Here is a 20,201-nt window from a genome sequence, read left to right as displayed (position 1 = left end):
TGGGAGTGTATACGACACATGAGTGTTCCAAGCTGGCGAAGTCACGTGGCATGCACCACTCATAGTTGTAAGAAAAAAACAAAGATTGTTTAATGTTTTAACAATTCAGTTCAAGATTAATACAAAAACATTAAATGAAACTATTTACAGAGTAACAAAGGATAAAATCAGCTTTAATCTTATGATGATCTATTGCTAAATCCACCAGATTTCATCATCTGAAGAAACTCCTTGTAATTGACTCTACCATCACCATCTTCATCAACTTGAGTAATCATCGCTTTACAACACTTTAGAGTTTTACCTTGCTTGAGTCCCAAGGAAGCCATCACAGACTTTAATTCTTCAACACTAATAAACCCGTCACCGTCTTGATCAAACACATTGAACGCATCTCTCATATCCTCTTCCTCTTTCTCTTCAACTATCGAACCGTAAAGAGACTCAAACTCGTTTATGTCTACACAGCCATCTCCATTTGCATCCATCTTTCGGATCATCTGGATCAGATCTTTGTCTGGCATGAATATTCCTAGATTCTCTAAAGAATCATTTAGCTCTTCCTTTGTGATGCGGCCGTCTCCGTTCTTGTCAAACATCTGAAACACTCTTTTTAGATCCACCGGGTCTGTTCTCAAAGAACATTCCGATTCAGACGGTGGTGTGATCTTGTCGTCGGTGTACCACGAAGGAGGGAAGAGAACTCTAAGCTTCTTGGGAACCAGACAAAGAAGAAATGAGTTTAAAAGATTGTAGAGAAGAAAGACTCTCACCATAACTCTTGACCTTTAAGAACAGAGAACTCAGGAAAAAGGAGCTTTGATGTTCTGTTACACAAGAGAGACTTGAAGTGAACATTGTCTGAAGATTATATTTTATAGAGGGGGAGAGAGATATGTATGCAGTTAATATTATTAATTTGGGAAAAGATCTTTCTTATATAAAATCTTTTTCGGTACAACCGTTCACTAACCTAGACGTTACCCATTTGCTTAGTATTTTAACCTTTTGGAGTTTAGAAAAAAAAAGTTTCAATGTATTCCAAAAACATTTTCATACAATTTCCAGGACATATTGTAATTGTTTTTGACATGTGTAATAAAGATAGCTAAAACTATTTGTTACTTAAACACTAAAGGTAAGACTCAAATCTCCAACAAAATACAAAACACTAGTCGACAATTTGGATATTATACTGAACTATAATATGCACTTTCACGTTATCTTTGTGTCAATATACATTTTTAAACATTTTCAAAAAAAATATACATTTTAAAACATTTTGCTATCTATATAAAAGCTAAAAGTAGATTTAGGTGGAGTTTCTGTAGTCTATAAAGAATAATAAAAGAGTAAAAGAGACAAGGTAAGTAGTTGGAAATTTTAATTTTAAATTATATAAGTTGGAGAATACGCGTGAAGAAGGTAGAGAGTTTAAAAATGAAGGATTATTCAATTTTATTTTAGAGAAATAAAGAAAAAAAATTAATTATTCGTTCCGTTAACGCGTTGTTATAATTGTTGATGTTTGGTTCTTGTCCCCATTTATTGCTTAATAAATTAAAACATGAGTATTAGTGCAGCACTGGAGCACATGTCACCAAAGGAGAGGATGAGGGCCTTTAGAATATGACCATTAGTCATATGAATATTGGAACAAGTAAAACATATTATTTCGCAAAGACATATTGTAAAGTTAGCGTGTAAATACTAGAATCAAGCGAAGCAAATGAAGCGGAACAAACTTATAGTTTAAACTTAACGTATAGTATTAACACTAAGTTATAAATATTTTTGAAAAGATATGTTGAGTGCGTTTTCGTACACTTGTTTTCATCGGTAAAACTTGTATTGGCAACTGATGCTTTGCTTAAGCATAACAAAACTAAACACAGAAATTTTCCGCAAAATTCGTAACTACTATATAAAAACTCTGTGGATTCTGACGGGGTGTATAAACCTGTAAGGGTATCCAATCACACTGTGCGACTACTCGTGTTATAGTTGTCTTCCAGCTCATCCAAAGCCACTACTACTCATGATCCTTGATTCTTACTTGTTATTTATTAATTTTATAATTACGCATCTAATTAAGTATTGTGATAGCATTGAGAAATAATGATAATCGAACTATACTAGTACTTTAACAAGTTGTACTTCGATATCTCTGGCATGATCTGTTCTGAAATTATAGTGGAGGATTGGAGCGCTAATCTCTCAATTCACAAAATAAATCATTTTACTATTGTTCCACTATATAAGCTGGTTATATTGAAAATGGTTTTGGATTTTTGATTAATTAATTATATGATCAAATGCTGATAAACCATGTGATATTACCAAACATACCTTTTTTTTTTCTGAAACACATAACCAAACGTACCTAATACCAGAATCGGTTGAATTAAAATTAAAGCAAACATAAATATACACATAATGTATATGTATAGATAATAGACTCGTATGTTGTCAATTGCATTTTGAAACTATTTGCATAAGCGTAATAGTTTTGATGTAAATCCTAAATAAACTTTTTTGAAACGAAAAATATATATAGTTAACCACAAACGAATGAAACGATGGTGGGTGAACGTGAACAAGTAGTATAGGAGCAACTTGACCATTAGACTAATGTAACATCTGCAACTTAAATATACTTGAAAGAATTCAGTTATAAAATTAAACCCGAGTATGTTTAGTGTCAGTTCAATTAATCTAGCATGATTATCTGGAGACGTTCATTTGGGTTGCATGTACTGAGGTGAGAGCATTCACGTGCTTCTCGTCAGAGACCGTTTTACACAGCCATGTCGTTTTATACAGACGAAAAAATTATATACTCTGGTTATGGATTGTTTATTTATTTCTCAAAAAGAAACTGATCTGTTTATTGTGGTATGGAAATGGTTCATATATAAAATCTCTCACCATCGAAGCTAAAGGTTAATTTTTCATATTATTGTTAATAATCTGTCACTATTATGTATAGTTTTTAAATAATAATCAAACGGATTGTTAATCATACTTTTACAAAAATAAAATAAAATTCTAACGGATGGCTTCTCTAGTTGTCGTTGGAGTTTGGACGGTCACAAAAAGAATAATGGGACCAGAAACTGAACTCCCACCCCACCCATTATACATTACTCGGATTAAACCATAACATAATCCAACTTTGATTCTCCGAATAATTTTTTTGTTTTATTTGCGTTTCGGACCGAATGAAAATTAATGGGCTTTAAAACAGGCCCATATATCAAAGCCTCAAAAGGATTTGAGTTTTATCATTACACGACCACATTTGAAGAAGACACAACAGGTCCTCATAAGTGGGCTCTTTCTGTCTGCTTCCATCCCTGCAGATTTCGAAATCGTACTTCTCTTTTTTCCCCAGAAATCTTCTCACACTTTCTCGGCAAATTTCCCGGAAAAAGCACCCCCATCACCAGGTATTAGCTTCTACCCCTCCCCCATTAAAGCTTCTCTCTTTACGAAAAAGTCGTAATCTTTCGATCTAATTGGGATTCAACTTTAGTCGTCCCTATGTTTTGATGTTCTGTTGTAAACAGTAAGCATTCTCTTTGCATAAAGTTTCTCTCTTTTTCCAGCTGAGAACTAGTTTCGTATTGCTTCTAGATTTGTAAAATTGGGGAAATCGTTGTGACCGTTGGGGAAAGTCTTGAACTCTGTGTTTTTTGTAAATGTCATTACTTTGTTTTTTCAAGGCTCCTAATAAAGTGTTTTGTTTTTGAAAAAGGTGTGGTGTAACGGTAACAGATGGTCAGGAAAAAAGATGTGGATTTCTATTGCGGATTCTCAAGGAAAGAGCTTCAGAGTTTGTGCAAGAAGTATAATTTGCCAGCCAATAGATCAAGTTCAGATATGGCTGAATCATTAGCTTCTTTTTTCGAGGTAGTTATTTTGTTGTTGTTGTTGGCTATTCAATTTTTTTACAGACAAAAGCTATATATGGTTTGAAGATAATCTGGTATCATTAATGTGCATCTTTATGCCTTGTTTGGTAGATAATTTAATATGGTATCACATCACATGAACTGTTGTTTCTGCTAATGATGTTACTTGTTTGGGCACCTAATCATGTGTTGTTGTTGTATCTAATAATTTTGCAGAGAAATAGTTTGAACTCGGTAGGCTTTGGGGTCGCTGGGATTCAAGGTAGCTCGGCTACAACTTCGAGAGGACCAGTGAGTAGAACATGGGATGTGAAAAGAGGTTTGACGAATTTATTTTTGTTGCTTTAAGTTTTCCCTTGTAGCTATTATTGAAGTCTGCGTAAATGTTCTTGCAGATTCATATGGTAACGAATTGAACATAACCAGAGAGGGTTGTTTTCAAAGTACAGTGGCTAGAGGACCAGGCTTTATCCTTGGGGATAGTACACAGTCTCAGGTTCGATTCAACGTAGTTTTCATTGGTTGGTTTTTTTCATAAGACTTTATAATATTGCGTACATGACTCATATCGTTAGATTTTAGTATAGTTCTCAAATCAACGAGATGTATTGATGATATAGTTGCTTAGATGTTTTTGTCCTTTCTACTTTCTATGGTGACTTCTGCATTCCTTAAAACTCTGCCACTCTTTTGCTTGCCAAAAGTTATAATGTTTCTTTAAACGTTTTTGTGGGAATGCAGGAGCGAAATGGTGGTTTGAAATTGAATGAAAAGGGTCCAATGGATCCTCAGCTAGAGAATAGAATGAAAGAGGTAGACAGTGATGATAGTCCTAGTTCGTCTTCGTTTGAGTTTCATGTCAGTATGGAAGAGGGTATTAGCCTTTCAGTTGATCTTAATTTCAATCCATCAGACTGGGTTAGTAGCATGACAAGTGAGGTCAATGTATATGATAGTATTCGTCGAAGGAAATCCCCAGATTCTGATCTTGGTACTGATAATGCTACAAAGTGTAAGAAACATAAGAGTTTAGAGGAAGACGAGGATGGGGATGTAAGGAGAGAATCATCTTCAAGTCCGGAAAAGAAAGACAGTACTCAAGTAGCTTCTGATCATCATTCCAATGGTGAGCTGTCTCTAGCACCGTCTGCTATAGAACCGTGCAAGGATCAAAATGGGGTTGACTTGTCCATACCTGAATCTTCAGGACCTGGCCAGATTGTATCATCTTGTACCGAATCGTGTAGCAAAAGCTGCTGTGTAAATCCAGTTGACTTGGAATGTGTTGATCCACCAGGGAAGAAGTTGTCAAGTGACGCTGTCATGGTTGCTGCAGAACAGAATCATCCAGCTGGTGATGATCTCCTTGTTGAAACTCCCCAGAATCCATCCATGGAGAGTTTTCAAAAGGTGGGAGCTGGTTCTGAGTTATCATCATCAGAAGCAGTAGAGGCTTATCCCTCAAACGCATTGTGTTCAGAGCTCATCATCGATAGAGAGGCCACTAGCTATTCTGAATCATTCAAGTTCCGGTACAATGGAGTCAAGAATTGTCTGCCACCAGATGGTGAAGAGCAGGTGAAACATCTTATTTCTAATCTATTTGCTACGACCAATAAACACCACAGTTGCGTTATGCCTTTGTGTTGTTTCTTCTTTCACAGGAAAAGAGCGAAGTTTTCAGTGAGCAGGTAAGGTTAGAGTGACTTGTTTGGATGGTGAAGCCATCCACTGTATTGTATAATACCTGATTGTAGAGATAGTCAAGATGGCCTTTTTCCTCTGACCAAGTGGTTTTCTACTGCTGTTTTTTTGAGGTATGATGTTGTGCTCTCTCTCTCTATATCATATGAATGAGAGAACAAAAAAAAAAGATGTTATATGAAGTATTTGTTTTTGGTTGTTGGCTTTACAATTAGGCCATCAAGTATATGGAGAGTTCCTTCGAGAGCATTGGGTCGAATATTACTGAAGGTTTCTTGCAATGACCTAGGGGAGATGTTAGTTTTTAGGTCAGTATGCAATTCTCTTTTGGTTTCGTCCTTTTGAAAACACAATTCTATGTTTGTTATACACATCATTCACAAACCAATGTTGGAGTGGTTAGCTTACAAAACCAATGTTGAATACACCATGTTGTTGAAGTAACCTCCATGAGGATTATATAACCACAAAGTTCCAAAGAGCAAAGCTTCTGTTTACAGACCAGATGAAAGAGTATCCTCTTGGATTGAATCTTGATAAGTTAGTTAAGTAGATGTTTTCAAGTAGAGTCTGTGAGATTCAGTGTCTACAATGTCTTTTTATATGGCTTGTTTTGTTAGCATGTGAGTAGCACGTGACTGGCCAGTGGCAAGTTCTCATCCATTGGATCTGAACCGAAAAGTTAGTTGAGTTTATGATCTTAGAATCAGTAAAGGTACAACATCAACCTCAAAATTCAATGTTCAGAAACATATAGAAACTTAAAGACACACAGAGATGGTCTTATTGTGTGTGTTAAAGACACACAGAAATGGTTTGAAAGATGACAAACCATTTCTTTGGGGAGGCACAAGGAGATGAGAAGGAAGAAGACAAAAGAGGATGTCTGGGTCTCGCGTCTCGAGAGACCAGAGTTGAACATCTAAATACGTGCACGAAACCTCATTTACTATTTGTATATAATATAAAGTTTAGAGACTTTCATCTATGTTTTGGGTTTGCTCAAAACCAAACACCAACGGCAACGGCGCAAGTAAACAAACTCATTGATTGGTGTGTTAAACTTTAACTCCAATGTGGCAATAGAGATGGAAACTTGTTACAAAGCTTTTGAGGGGGTTGATTGCACAAATTTGGGAAGAATATGGGAATTATTTAGAATAAAGAAAGAAAGACAGAGAAAGTTTGGTAACAATAACTCCATCATATTAAATAACTTCACCTACATTTGCCAGTACTCAGAAGAAGCAGCTTTGGTCCGCATTTAATGCTGACCTTCTCAGTACTACAGGACACTGTGATAGACCCCTCCATGACTCTCTCTCTCTTCCTATCTGGAGTTCTCAAGATTTCCATGAGCTAGTCCTGAGTGTATAACTCTAGCTCATACTTTCATCACCCACTCTCTTTTTCTCTCTCTACACTTATTTAGTCGGCAACAAAAAAAAACAAGAAACCCAGTTCAAGAATCTTTACTTGGAGAGGTGCTTCTTTCTATTCTTGGAAATTTAGGAGTTTAAATGTTCTTTTTAAGTATGCTATGATTGTTATTACCTTGCGCTCTATGATCTGAAAGTGGTAAGTGATTTTGTTTTTGTTTTTTTTTTTTGCTGCAGAGGAAAAAGAGAGACAAGAGGTTGTTCACATGGTTGTCTGAATTTTCCACTTCAAGATTGTTTCCTGAATCTTCGGAGACTTGTCTTCTCATGGCTCCGTTGATTCTATGACACTAGTTCATCTCTCATTGCTTGAAATTTCAATTCTTTAGATGTTGCATGCTTCTTTGATTGAAGTAAAGAAAGGTCTTAGTTATGTGGAGCTTCTTGTGACACTTTGCTATATGCTCAAGTCTATGGAATGTCTCAGAAAGTGAAGAGAGTAACTAAGAAGCGTGTGGGTTGACTTTTTCTGAGTGTAGGATGAGAATGTGTGAAAGGAGAGCAAGGGAAGGTTGGAACCTCCTTGCAAAGCTAGTGCTTTTCACTAATCTATGGCAGCTTGTTTCATCTCTAGGCTCAATGTCTTCAATAGCAATCTCCTATGGAGAAGGTGGTTCTGTGTTCTGTGGTCTGAAATCTGATGGGTCTCATCTTGTGGGTTGCTATGGATCCAACGCAGCGATCCTCTATGGGACTCCTGCTCATTTCCAGTTCATTGGTTTAACAGGTGGAGATGGGTTCATGTGTGGGCTTTTGATGCAGTCTCATCAGCCTTATTGTTGGGGAAACAGTGGGTTTATTCAAATGGGAGTTCCTCAGCCAATGGTCAAAGGAGCTGAGTACTTAGAACTTAGTGCTGGAGATTATCATCTCTGCGGTTTGAGGAAGAGTAGCAACATTGGTTCTTCTTCTTCTTCTTCTTCTTCGTCTCTTGTTGATTGTTGGGGGTACAATATGACTAGAAACTTTGTCTTTGACAAGCAGATTCACTCACTCTCTGCTGGCTCTGAGTTCAACTGTGGACTCTCCTCTAAGGATAAGTCTGTTTTCTGTTGGGGAGACGAGAATAGCAGCCAAGTCATCAGTTTAATCCCAAAGGAAACAAAGTTTCAGAAGATTGCAGCTGGTGGATACCATGTCTGTGGCATTCTAGACGGGTTAAACTCCAGAGTTCTTTGTTGGGGAAAGAGCTTAGAGTTTGAAGAAGAGATCTCAGGGAACCCAACCGCAGCAGACAAGATTCTTGACTTACCACCAAAAGAGCCACTCTTAACTGTTGTTGGTGGGAAGTTTTATGCTTGTGGAATCAAACAGTATGATCATAGTGCTGTTTGTTGGGGGTTCTTTGTGAATAAGAGTACAACTCCTCCTAAAGGAATGGGCTTCTATGATCTTGCAGCAGGGAACTACTTCACTTGTGGAGTACCCACAGGGAATGGTATGCCGCCGGTTTGTTGGGGTCTTGGTTTCCCTGCTTCTATCCCTTTAGCTGTCTCGCCAGGACTGTGCAGAGAAGCTCCTTGCCCTCCAGGGAGTCATATACTCGGTGGCCCTTGCAAATCTCCCGGCTCTCACGTTTGCTTGCCGTGTAGTTCCACTTGCCCTCCTGAGATGTATCAGAAGAGTGAATGCACAGAGAGATCTGATCAGATTTGTGCTTACAACTGCTCCACTTGCGTCTCTTCTGACTGTTCCTCAAACTGTTCTTCTTCTACTTCATTGAGTGGTGACGGCAAGCCAAGAGGGAAGTTTTGGTCATTGCAGCTACCTATTGCAACTGCAGAGATTGGCTTTGCGTTGCTTCTAACTGCAGTTGTATCAATATCAGCGGTTTTATACGTTCGGTACAGACTAAGGCATTGTAGGTGCTCAGAGAGTGATGCAAGGTCTTCTAAAGATTCAGCGTTTACCAAAGATAACGGCCGTCCGGATCTTGATAAGTTGCAGAAGCGGAGAAGGGCTAGAGTGTTCACCTACGAGGAGCTGGAGAAAGCAGCAGAAGGGTTCAAAGAAGAGTCAATAGTAGGGAAAGGGAGCTTCTCATGTGTCTACAAAGGAGTGCTGAGAGATGGAACCACTGTCGCTGTGAAGAAGGCCATAATGTCATCAGACAAACAGAAGAACTCAAACGAATTCCGCACCGAGCTTGATCTGTTGTCAAGACTCAACCATGCTCATCTCCTTAGCCTTCTTGGCTACTGCGAAGAAGGAGGAGAGAGGCTTCTTGTTTACGAGTTTATGGCGCATGGCTCACTCTACAACCATCTTCACGGTAAGAACAAGGCCTTGAAAGAGCAGCTAGATTGGGTTAAACGAGTCACCATTGCTGTCCAAGCTGCTAGAGGAATCGAGTACTTGCATGGCTACGCTTGTCCTCCTGTCATCCACCGTGATATCAAATCATCAAACATACTTATAGATGAAGAACACAACGCTAGAGTAGCTGACTTTGGTCTCTCCTTGCTTGGTCCTGTTGATAGTGGCTCTCCTTTAGCAGAACTGCCAGCTGGCACTCTCGGTTACCTTGACCCTGAGTATTATAGACTACACTATCTCACAACCAAGTCTGATGTCTACAGCTTCGGAGTCCTGCTTCTCGAGATCCTAAGTGGAAGGAAAGCTATAGACATGCACTATGAAGAAGGGAACATAGTAGAATGGGCGGTTCCTTTGATCAAAGCTGGAGATATTACATCAATCTTGGACCCGGTCCTGAAACAACCAACTGAGATCGAAGCTCTTAGGAGAATAGTGAGCGTGGCTTGCAAATGCGTGAGGATGAGAGGCAAAGACAGACCGTCGATGGATAAAGTGACAACATCACTGGAGAGAGCTCTCGCGCAGCTGATGGGGAACCCGAGCAGCGAGCAGCCGATATTACCGACAGAAGTGGTTCTTGGGAGCAGCAGGATGCACAAGAAGTCGTGGAGGATCGGTTCGGAGAACACTGAGTTTAGAGGCGGGTCGTGGATAACTTTCCCTAGCGTGACATCGTCTCAGAGGAGGAAGTCTTCAGCGTCTGAAGGTGATGTGGTGGAGGAGGTGGAGGATGAAGGAAGGAAACAACAAGAGGCGTTGAGGAGTCTTGAAGAGGAGATAGGACCAGCTTCTCCTGGACAGAGCTTGTTCTTGCATCATAATTTCTAAAAAGAAAGTAGTGTTTTCTCTCTTGACATATATAACTTAAATCACTCTGATGTATATTGTGTTTGCAAGACATGAATGTAACAATGAGAGAGACTCTTTAAGGAAGAATGTTTGAAGGTTTTTTCTTACTAATTATATTACCAAGTTCCTTTGTAATTGTTACACTTAAGTTAAAGATTTGGTCATACTCAATTTGTGTTCTCACTCGTATACTTTCTTGAGACTCAAGATTGCTTGCATTTATACCGAATCTAGCAGAGAACTAAATGGAATGTGATAAGAGTTAAATATTTCTCAGATTCTGCAATGGCCTTAAGCGCCTGCGGAGAGGGTAATGGGAGCATACAATGAGAAAGAAGAATATACCATTACCAACACTAAACCTAATGGAATATGATAAAGAGTTAAAGCTCTTTTTTTGAGTCAACAACCAAACGTATACCTCAAGTAACTACAACCTCTCAGGTTAGAAAGTTTTAGTTTATTTTAATGACTAACTAGAACTTGATGTACAGGTGTTAATTTTTACATTTTTATAAATTGTTTATTGATATTTATAAACACATAAGTTATTTAATTATTTTAGGTTCCTATAAACTTATCCGGTTTTTTTAAAAGATCTGAGTCCAGATCTTGTACGAAAAATTATAATATCCAAATAAAATTTACTTTTAACCCAAAAATCCGTTACAAAAAAATGATCTATATCCGAACGGATCGGTTAAATTCTTGTCATGAATGAATCAATTTTATTCAAAATTGTGCAATTATTTTGATTAACACGTAAAATAAATATTATTTAATTATTATGATAAATATAATTAATGAACTAATTAAAAAGAGTGAAAATAAAATGTAAAAGATATAAGAAAAACACTTAAACATAGATAAAATTCTATTTTGTACTAATAAATGAAACCAAATTAATTAGAAAAATAAATAAATGAAGTTGTTATAATTGTCAGAAAATAAGTGGTTATAATTAGTTTTAAAAAATATATGCAAGAAAACATTTTAAAAGGCAAATATTATTTTATACCTTAGTTTTAAAAGAATATATATTATAGCAAACTTCTCTCATTCTTATTGGAAATATTGATATAAATATAGATTATTACAATAATAAAAATTAAGATTAAAAGTAAAATATCACTGAAAATATGTCCTAAAATATAAATTACATACTTATGTTAAATATTGTATATATTTAATATTAAACAATCAGATTCCTAACCATTTTCTTTAACTATTTTGCAAGAGAATCAAACAACTAACCGAGACCAATATATACAAGATGGTGAATGATCAAAAACTGTGATCTGAGTGTAAATAATTTTCATCAAGCAAAAGTGAAAACAAAAGTTAGATCTTTCTTTACTCTCTTTAGCTCCAAACGGAGGGGTTTCTAAACTGAACAGCCATTGCAGCCAGCAGGAATCTAACAAGTTCTTCTCTTTGTACCACTTTCTCCTTCTTCAACTCAAGGTGCCGAACCTGCAAAAGGCAAATGTCCAGAGTCGTTGTCACAAGTTTCTTCCAAGTCAAATGTTTACTAAGGTTTAATCACAGGTCGTGTTCTTTTTTTTTTTACCTTTACAAACTCTATTTGATTTTGAGTCACACCAGGCTCTGTGATAATCACTAGACATTTGATTTCATGTTCGTTTGCATATTCATACTGCTCTGTAAGACTTGGATCAGGTGTTGGAACAAACTCAGCCTGCCAAAATATAATATACAGACACATTATTAGATGTTAAAACAAACGTTATCACCACTTAGATATAATGAAAAGACGAAACATGCAAGCTTTTTTACCTTTATACTTTTTTCCCATAGTTCCGCAACTAGTTCCATGCGCTGGACCAGTAAACCGCCACCTCCTCTTGAACAAACAAGTACACTGGTGTTGACTTCATTTCTGCAGCTCAATACAGATTATGGATGAGTCAGGTTCTTCCGTTTTAGATCATGAGAAGAGATGCAGAAAGTAACAACGCACCTAACAGGCCTTAGATCCATAGGAAGATGCTGAAATATTGTCTCCAGTGCAAGACTGACGCCAACAGCACCAGGGAGATTCATTTTCTGGATGCCGTAACAGAGAAAACGTCAGTAATCAGTTTTACCATTTCATAGTGATATCATTTTATAAGAGGTTAAAGATTCATTCATTTTCTCGGTTTCAGCTATCTATTTGTTCAAAAACCTTAAGTATCTTATTTATATTAGTAATCATAATCAATGATAGATATCCTAATTAATTTTCATGAAAGATAAGCGTACTTAGAAAGAACTTACATATTCACGATCACACACTTGATGAACCAAATAATCATAACGACCACCAACAGCAAGTAAAACGCCATCATTAGATGTCCCAGTGCTATTTTCTTTGGTTAAGAAAACCTGGCAAATCGTATTAGTTCGGGAGTTAGCAAATTAGCTTTGATACTGATAAACAGAGATTTGTCTTATAAATATTAGACAAACATTCAAAAGCTACATTCTCTTGTACCTGAAAGAACAAATTCCGGTGATAACTTTCGGTAGGTGGCATCAGAGGATCAATATGAACATGTTCTTCTATTCTCCAGACTCTCAAGTAGGTTAAGAGGTTTGACAACTCATCAAGTGCCTTGCGTGTAGGTCTATCTGCAGCGAAGTGAAACCAATAATTTAATCAGGTACACAAATTTATAGGAAGTAAGAGGTTAGATCGAACCAGCGCGTAGAGCCCCCCTTAAACGAGGAAGTGCTTGATCTGCAGCTCCACAAAACCTTGAAGCAACAGTCTGAAGCCTATTGACAACAGCTTCAGGTAACTTCAACTCCTGGCAAGCAGAAAATTTCGAGTAAGACGCATAAAACTACAATTTTGATTTGTGATATGATTATCAAACCTGCAGAAGTTGACGCCTTATGAAAACCCATTTTAGCTTCCTCTCAGATGACTGAGGACGTAAGGATCCCATCATGGAAAGAAGCTTCAGAACAGGAAAAAGAAATGGTTAGGACACTAACAAAAAAAAAAGCCATTGAAACAATGAGCCTTATCCTTGAACTAACAATAACCATACCTCTGCAACCTTTCGCCTATGCTCTGCCTTTATCCCTGCCCAAGACCAAATCGCATCCAGCAAATCTCCATGATTCAAATGAATATCACAAGATCCACGATGAAAGATGTGGGTTGTGATGTCCACTATCACCTGCAAAGTTGGTAGACTCCAACAATATTAAAATGGAGACTGAGGCTATCTATATTTTTAATGTTTGATAAAGAACTTCGAACCTTGAGAATCTCTGCCTCTGTCAGAGATGTTGTACCTCCAACAATGTCAAAGTCCGCCTATTAACAATCAAACGTCAAAACATTTGTAAGCACATGCTCCTTATCACAGAGAAACTAAAAAGGTAAAATGGGAAAAGGAGTGACCGAGCACAATACCTGAAGACAAGGATTTGGTGGAGAGTGGCCAATTGCTCTCCTGTAGACATGAGAAATCTCATATCGCTTGAATGAGGATTTCTGCATTCCAAAACCAAAGTATGTCAGTACGTGTATTAGCAAATACAAAGTCTCTTGTAAACTAGCATTCAAGATTTAAACATATTTACAACTTGGGATCATGCTGAGCACTTAAATCCTATAGAAAAACACACACAAGCAACATTAGAACCATATAAAGAACAAAACTGGACCTGATTTGCGCTGATCCAATGCACAAAAGGCAGTCGTAGCTCATAGCATAGTTCAAGCATATCTCCTCCATTGCTCAAAAGTTTTACAGTTTTCCTTCAGAGGTAAAAAAAGTTGATAAAAAATCTAATTTGGGTGTCAAATAATGGAAACTAGTAAGTAAGATGTATACCTGCTATATTCGGGGCAATCACTAAGCAAACGCATTGGGATGACCTCTAGATGTTTCGCACAATGCTGCCTAAAGACTTCCTTTGTGATTTCAACAACATAATCACGAAGCTCGGTATCCATCTCAGTGTACTGAACATAACTATCATCTGCACAAACTCTTGATCCACTAGACTGATGGCACTTCGTCTCCAATACTTCTTCATCAAATATCACATTTACTACTCTATCATAAACACTTGAATCTTCAGAAGTTTGCATTATTCTTAGGATATCTGAAATTCAGAAAAGAAAGGGTTACTTGATGTTGATGCTCATCCAAAAGAAGTCAAAGTAAAGGATACCACTTTGAGGTCATAAAAAACAGAACACACAGACTACTAACATTGACTAGACCTAGAAAGATCAAGACTATGGTGTAAGAGAAAAATAACATATAAACTGGTGGTAGTAGAGAACTCACTGTCCAGTAACTCAGATTCCATTCGGGGAGGGAATGCATGCCGAAGAAGTTCTGTGGCAGAGGGGCGATTAGATGGACTTGGAGACAGCAAACGTCGCAGTAGAGAAGCCTGTTCGGGAAACTCATTTACCCATTTGAGAGGTAGTTCTCCTTTCAGCTTTAAATTAGTTAAAATAACGTGCCTCTCCATGGCGGTTCCAAAAGGGTGCCAAAGTTCGAAAAACACAACCCCTAAGCTATACATGTCAGCCTGTAATTCAAAAACATCATTTAGAAACAAAGGAGCAAAAATTCATTGAGTAGCAAAATAAAAAACATATTCAAACATTTCTTGGATGAAAGTCAGCTAAAACACCAACAACTACCAACCTTTTCATCGATCTTAGGCCAACTTTGTTCAATTTCAGGTGCTGTGTAAAAGTAAGTACCAGCTTGACCAGTACTATCAACTCCGCTTCCAGCCACATCCGTAGAGAAGCCCCCATCTTGATCCAACTGTTCGAGCTTCAAGAACTTTGCTGACAAGGTTAAAAATGCATGTATTATTTATGTTTTCCATATGAGAGTCAAATAATCCCAATATAATGAAATGACTAAGTTGATTCGTTTAATCCAAGACTTGAACAATATAGTTGGTAAAACTCATAAGTCTAATATGCTCACCACTTGAGATAATAGAACACAAAAAATCTAGCATGGCAGTGAACCTGCCTTTGTTACACTATTAGAGAGCTAAAACCTAACATAGAGACGCATGTGACCACAAACATACAAAAAATTAAATTAAAGAAAAGCATTAAGCATGGAAGCATACCAAGACCAAAATCCCCAATTTTGACATCATTCCGCGCGTCAAAGAAAATGTTATTAGGTGTAAAATCTCGATGAATTATCCCTTGTCCATGGATATGAGCTAAGCCTTCGACAATTTGGCGAATTAAATGCCATGCAAAATCTTTGTCGAAGTGATTATATGATTCAAAAACCTGCCGCAGAGTCCTTGAACATAATATGAAACAAGAGAAGTAAGAAGGTAATATACAAACTCTGAACAAAAGTTATACTACAGAAAATAATAACACACATAAATCTACTGATCCGCAAACTGATTTCATATAAATATTATACATTTTAAACATTTTACTCTTCAAAAATATGTAACTGAGTAGGCAAAGACAATAAGAAACTTAGAAATAACTTACATAAATCACAATGCCTAGGATATGGATGGAATGAAACCATAAGAATTTAACTAAGATTTTAAACCATTTACCTGGGACAATACTCCATTTGGATATACAGATAAGTAGACTCAAGCTTATTGTCCTGCTCAGGAATTTCAGTTGACACCGCACCTGAGTAGCTGAACATTGAGCTCCCTACAGTTTTTGATCCCCAATTTGCGCCAGCATAAGGATCAGCAACCCCTGATTCGAACCAGGCCTATTTCCATCAAATATAGAATCAGTATCAAACAGAACATAGGCAAGAACATATCACTATGACAGCAGCAGAAATTCCATAAGAAATTCCATTATGGTGAAATACGGACAGATACAATATGTACTGCGTAGGTACACATGGCTGATGTCCAATATGCACAAATCTCACTGAGTGTAGTCATTGAGAAGTAGAAAGTAAGGATGAGCATAAAAGAACCTTTACCTGATAATAACGTACAACATGCTGATGCTGCAAGCGGGAAAGTGTTGCTACTTCTCTGAGTAGCTCACAACAAGCAGATACAAAAAAAAAAATTAGCATCATACTGTAAACCATCCAATAAAAGCGTAAAATGCTCAACAGATACAACGTCAATAACAGCCTATAATAGAGTTTTAAAAAGCCAATGCCATAAAGCCTTGTTTGCAGCATAGATAGTTGCAAGTAAACAAAGCTTGCAGCAAAAGAGAGATCCTGATGAAGAACATGTTAATCCGCATATCTCCTACTCCTACAATTGCTAAAAGATTATAGAAAGCCTTTGCCATATGGCACAGTATTTAGCTGATGTAAACACAGAAATTACCCAAGATGGTACATAGACCTTCAAATTGCTTTATGTAAATATTTTCTTCGCAAAGGCATTCACTATGAACTATTTTTCCCTTACCGAACTATCCGGTTGTCGGCAGGTATCTCTTTGTCCTTCAGTCGAATTTTCTTTACTGCATATTGTCTTCCATCCAATTTATTTTTGCACAACACTACGTGACCAAACCCACCTTGACCTGTCAACAAAGTGTTTTAGCATAGAGAAAGAAGAATAATACCTACAAAACTGTCCAGATGTGAGCATAACTTTAGCAATGGCTATGGTTAGTGTCTTATAAGCCCTTGTGCAAAGATGGTATCAAATTTGATCAAGTTGACATCATCTCACATACATATATCCACATTCGAAACTAAAAGGAGAAAGAAAAGCACAATGGAGAATATACCAAGGGGTTTCAACTCTTCAAAATCATTAAGATACCGCGAACTTGGAAGTGACGCATTTGCCTTGCCAAAATCAGAAGGTTGCTCCCAAAACTGAGGAACTCGGGTTGAGGCCTAAAAGATAACATCGATGGGATGCATTATTTGATATTCAAATAGATAAATAGTAACCACTAAGTGTGCCAAAGGATACGCACCATGTTTTGATTGAATACATCTTCAAAAGTTCTATTGAAGTCTGGAGATGGCTTGGAAGCTAAATCTAACACCCCTTCAGACAATATCTGTTGTTGTTTAAGAAAACTATAACCATTTAACAGGAGTTGAGGAAAAAAGGAAGAGATTCTGCTAACAAAATGAAGCCAATATTGAAACTGATAATTGAAAGTTCAAATTATTGTAACAGACTTACACCAAGCTGATGCAGTTCATCGGTTATCTGAGGCAATGCCTCAGCCAAAGGCCCTTTGGAAGAGCAAGCAACTCGGAGTAGATGGACCTGTAATAATAAAAGAAAACGCTTAGATCAGAGATACGTTAATATTTAATAATGTAGAGAAAAAAAAAACAATACCATTAATAGATCTTGCTTGCTAATTTGAGGCACTTGATCTTGAGCTGAGGAAGCAGAAGACCATGACTCCGACTCACTTTCGGATTGATTGTTGTCATCATCAGTTGTATCATCTTGGATATTTGATCTGAAAAACGATTTCTGAAAAAAAATGAAACACTTCCATTAGACTATTCTAAAGTAGTGTCTCATATGTATCTTTAAAAATCAAGGGATTAAGATGAAACATATAGACATCTCCTCACCTTCTTCTGATTTTGGATAAATCCATCTTCAGTCGAGCTACTTGAGTCAAAAGAAGAAGTGCTTGTATCATCAACATTACCCCCTTCAAGAGTATTTGGTTTCGCAATAGGAGAAGGCAATGCAACTTCTTCTTTAGCGTGGTCTTCAGATCGCTTCAGACTCTTGTCCGGCTTCTCATGCAAAATTCTTGAAGCTTCTAGTGGGTGTGGTTGTACTGTAGAAACGACTCCTCTATTTTCATCTAGATTCAGACTCCAATTCCTTGAATCTTCCAATCCACTAAACAGGTCTATAAAGCCATATACAAAAGGTCCAACAGAAGAAGGTTTTGCTTTATTTGAAAGCACAGCTTCCTCAATGAACTGAGCGCCTGGATGTGTAGTCAAGCTTGAAACCTTCAGAAGAAATAGTGAAAATAAATTTACAAGACCAATGCAAACACATAAAAGATGCAATAAATTTTCTTATGCACTAGCAGTAGAACCCCATTAACAATGATACCCTGAATCAACACCATGAAATATTCAGTAACTTGGGTGTGAATATACTTACAGTTTCCTCATCATGACTGTCAGGAATGATTTCGGATAAAAACTCTTGAGCAGCCTCCACCAAGTTGAATATCATAACCCGACCTTCACGAGCATTGGAACTTGCCTACATATAAAAATATATACTTTTGAGTATCTTATGTCAGCAAAGAGCACATGTGACTAAAAATCATTGCTCATAGACTTCATAGTCCAAATCTGAAACTTCTATGCACAATAAAGAAAATGTCTTGATTTGCACAAATAACAAACCTGGTCCTGAAGAAGAGATAGAAGCTTCTCCGCATCAGCTGTTGTCAACCCTTGTTCCGGAGTAATCTGCAGCTTGGGGCACTTGTAAGGATACCCCGGTAAGCATCTACAAGAAAAAATCTAATCAGAACAACAACTTAACTAATGTCATAAGATTGAGAAAGAAGATACACACCTAACTAAAAGCGTAGCGGAGATGTCAGTGTCCTCATACCCCATATCTTTAGAGTAAGGCCTGCTCGGATAACAATGAATCATCACAAGAAGAAACATCACAGCACGTAAAACACTTGAATGCAAACAAACCTGAGTTTAATAACTATTTGAGGAGGCGAAGTTGAGCTAGAAGAAGAGACGACTTTGCAGTCTTCCTGAAATATCGCAGACCTGAAAAAAAAAAACAAAAATCAATCATCACATTGCCTTTGATAAATCTCAATTCATCCGAAACGAAAGAGATAAACTTTACAGAGCAGTGATCTCCTCGGAGAGAAGTTCGTTATCCTCATCATCGTTAGATCCATGGTCCTTCAGCTGACCTCTTCTCCCGCTATGACCTCCACGTTTCTTCTTCTTCTTCGTACTCCGACCCATTACTCTCCCCTAAACTCAATCGAAAACCCTTCTCCTCCGATCCTCAACGGAATCACCACTGCTAAAACCCAAAACCTCTTCTCCGTCTCTCTCACAGCTGCCGCTAAGCAATCTCGATCTAAGAATTTGAAAAACTACGGATGAGTTTCCTTTTCTACTGCGTAGAATTGCTGTCGATGGATCAGTTTATATGAGTCTGACTGATGAACAAAAGCATCGGCTGCTCTTTCTTCAAAGATGGCGCCAGTGTACATCTCTTTCTTTCTCCATCATAGAGACCCTCTAAACGGCGGCGAAAGTTCTGACTCAATAATGGGCCTAGCTATATCCAATAGTCTATGAGTTCATTTTAGGCCCATAAGCCTTACAGCTAATTGTTTTAATGCAATTCTTTTGTTCAATGAAAGAGTATTATTCATTATTTATCTTAATTAATTTGGAAATATATAAAAATTAAAAAAATTTAACAATTTTAACATTTATATCTAATATTTAAATTTAATTAGTATGTATAATTTTGAAAAAAAAAATCTTCATTTTTGATTGTTTGTATATTTAACCAATTATTTACAAATATATAAATTTATTCTAAAATAAAATTTATTGCTAAATAATTAGAAATTATAGAACCAATAAATCATAATTTAAAATATAATCAATATATACTATCCAGTTTATTTTACATTTTTAAATCCATAAAAATAAACAACCAATAATTCCACTTATATTTATGAGATTATAAAATTTTTCATTAAACAATTAAAAAGTGAGAAATGCGAATTACAATAGACATCAAATCTATCATTGAAAAATATATATACACTAGATTTTGACCCGTTCTTCAAAGGGCGGGTATATTTTTTGTTTTAATTGTTTTTTTGAATAATTTTATACTTATATTTTTATGTAATAATATTTGTGATTTATCTATTCTATTAAATTGGAAACATTACCTATTGATATATGTTTAGTCCAACTATTATTTTCACTTGATCTACTTAAAT

General features: G+C 36.8%; 4 protein-coding genes across 6 annotated transcripts; 2 read left to right on the top strand and 2 right to left on the bottom strand.

Annotated features, from left to right (window-relative positions):
• Window positions 1–62: 62 nt before the first annotated feature.
• LOC103841789 (calmodulin-like protein 4) lies at window positions 63–1,028 on the bottom strand. Its single transcript, XM_009118357.3, has one exon. The coding sequence runs from the start codon at window positions 774–776 to the stop codon at window positions 180–182; it is 597 nt and encodes a 198-aa protein (XP_009116605.1). The 5' UTR covers window positions 777–1,028; the 3' UTR covers window positions 63–179.
• Window positions 1,029–3,301: 2,273 nt separating this feature from the next.
• On the top strand, window positions 3,302–6,104 carry LOC103841787. Of its 3 annotated transcripts, XM_009118356.3 has the most exons (8): window positions 3,302–3,449; window positions 3,757–3,912; window positions 4,131–4,233; window positions 4,310–4,410; window positions 4,656–5,040; window positions 5,122–5,492; window positions 5,579–5,731; window positions 5,834–6,104. In XM_009118356.3, exons 2-7 carry the CDS (start codon window positions 3,778–3,780, stop codon window positions 5,618–5,620), a joined length of 1,137 nt encoding a protein of 378 aa, XP_009116604.1. In that variant the 5' UTR covers window positions 3,302–3,449; window positions 3,757–3,777; the 3' UTR covers window positions 5,621–5,731; window positions 5,834–6,104. The 3 variants fall into 3 exon arrangements, with proteins under 3 accessions (XP_009116604.1, XP_033136001.1, XP_009116603.1); XM_033280110.1 differs by having other exon boundaries at window positions 3,304–3,449; window positions 4,656–5,492; window positions 5,834–6,090; XM_009118355.3 differs by having other exon boundaries at window positions 3,433–3,568; window positions 3,758–3,912; window positions 4,656–5,492; window positions 5,834–6,090.
• Window positions 6,105–6,344: 240 nt separating this feature from the next.
• Window positions 6,345–10,396, top strand: LOC103841786 (serine/threonine-protein kinase-like protein ACR4). Its single transcript, XM_018654536.2, has 2 exons — window positions 6,345–7,102; window positions 7,235–10,396. Exon 2 carries the CDS (start codon window positions 7,538–7,540, stop codon window positions 10,202–10,204), a length of 2,667 nt encoding a protein of 888 aa, XP_018510052.1. The 5' UTR covers window positions 6,345–7,102; window positions 7,235–7,537; the 3' UTR covers window positions 10,205–10,396.
• Window positions 10,397–11,333: 937 nt separating this feature from the next.
• On the bottom strand, window positions 11,334–19,619 carry LOC103841785 (eIF-2-alpha kinase GCN2). Its single transcript, XM_009118352.3, has 29 exons — window positions 19,073–19,619; window positions 18,910–18,990; window positions 18,779–18,838; window positions 18,604–18,709; window positions 18,353–18,457; window positions 17,800–18,195; window positions 17,555–17,695; window positions 17,393–17,479; window positions 17,178–17,264; window positions 16,983–17,094; window positions 16,655–16,772; window positions 16,207–16,261; window positions 15,815–15,984; window positions 15,356–15,540; window positions 14,911–15,059; window positions 14,542–14,791; window positions 14,080–14,353; window positions 13,910–14,003; window positions 13,656–13,736; window positions 13,500–13,556; window positions 13,285–13,416; window positions 13,108–13,191; window positions 12,930–13,038; window positions 12,723–12,859; window positions 12,506–12,613; window positions 12,207–12,292; window positions 12,023–12,125; window positions 11,796–11,924; window positions 11,334–11,698 (listed from the first exon to the last, which is right to left on the bottom strand). The coding sequence occupies exons 1-29, from the start codon at window positions 19,195–19,197 to the stop codon at window positions 11,588–11,590; spliced, it is 3,732 nt and encodes a 1,243-aa protein (XP_009116600.2). The 5' UTR covers window positions 19,198–19,619; the 3' UTR covers window positions 11,334–11,587.
• Between the last annotated feature and the right edge of the window lie 582 nt (window positions 19,620–20,201).

This window comes from Brassica rapa, chromosome A09, assembly GCF_000309985.2.
Source record: "Brassica rapa cultivar Chiifu-401-42 chromosome A09, CAAS_Brap_v3.01, whole genome shotgun sequence".
Lineage (NCBI taxonomy): Eukaryota > Viridiplantae > Streptophyta > Magnoliopsida > Brassicales > Brassicaceae > Brassica > Brassica rapa.
This window is presented reverse-complemented; position numbering and strand designations above follow the sequence as displayed.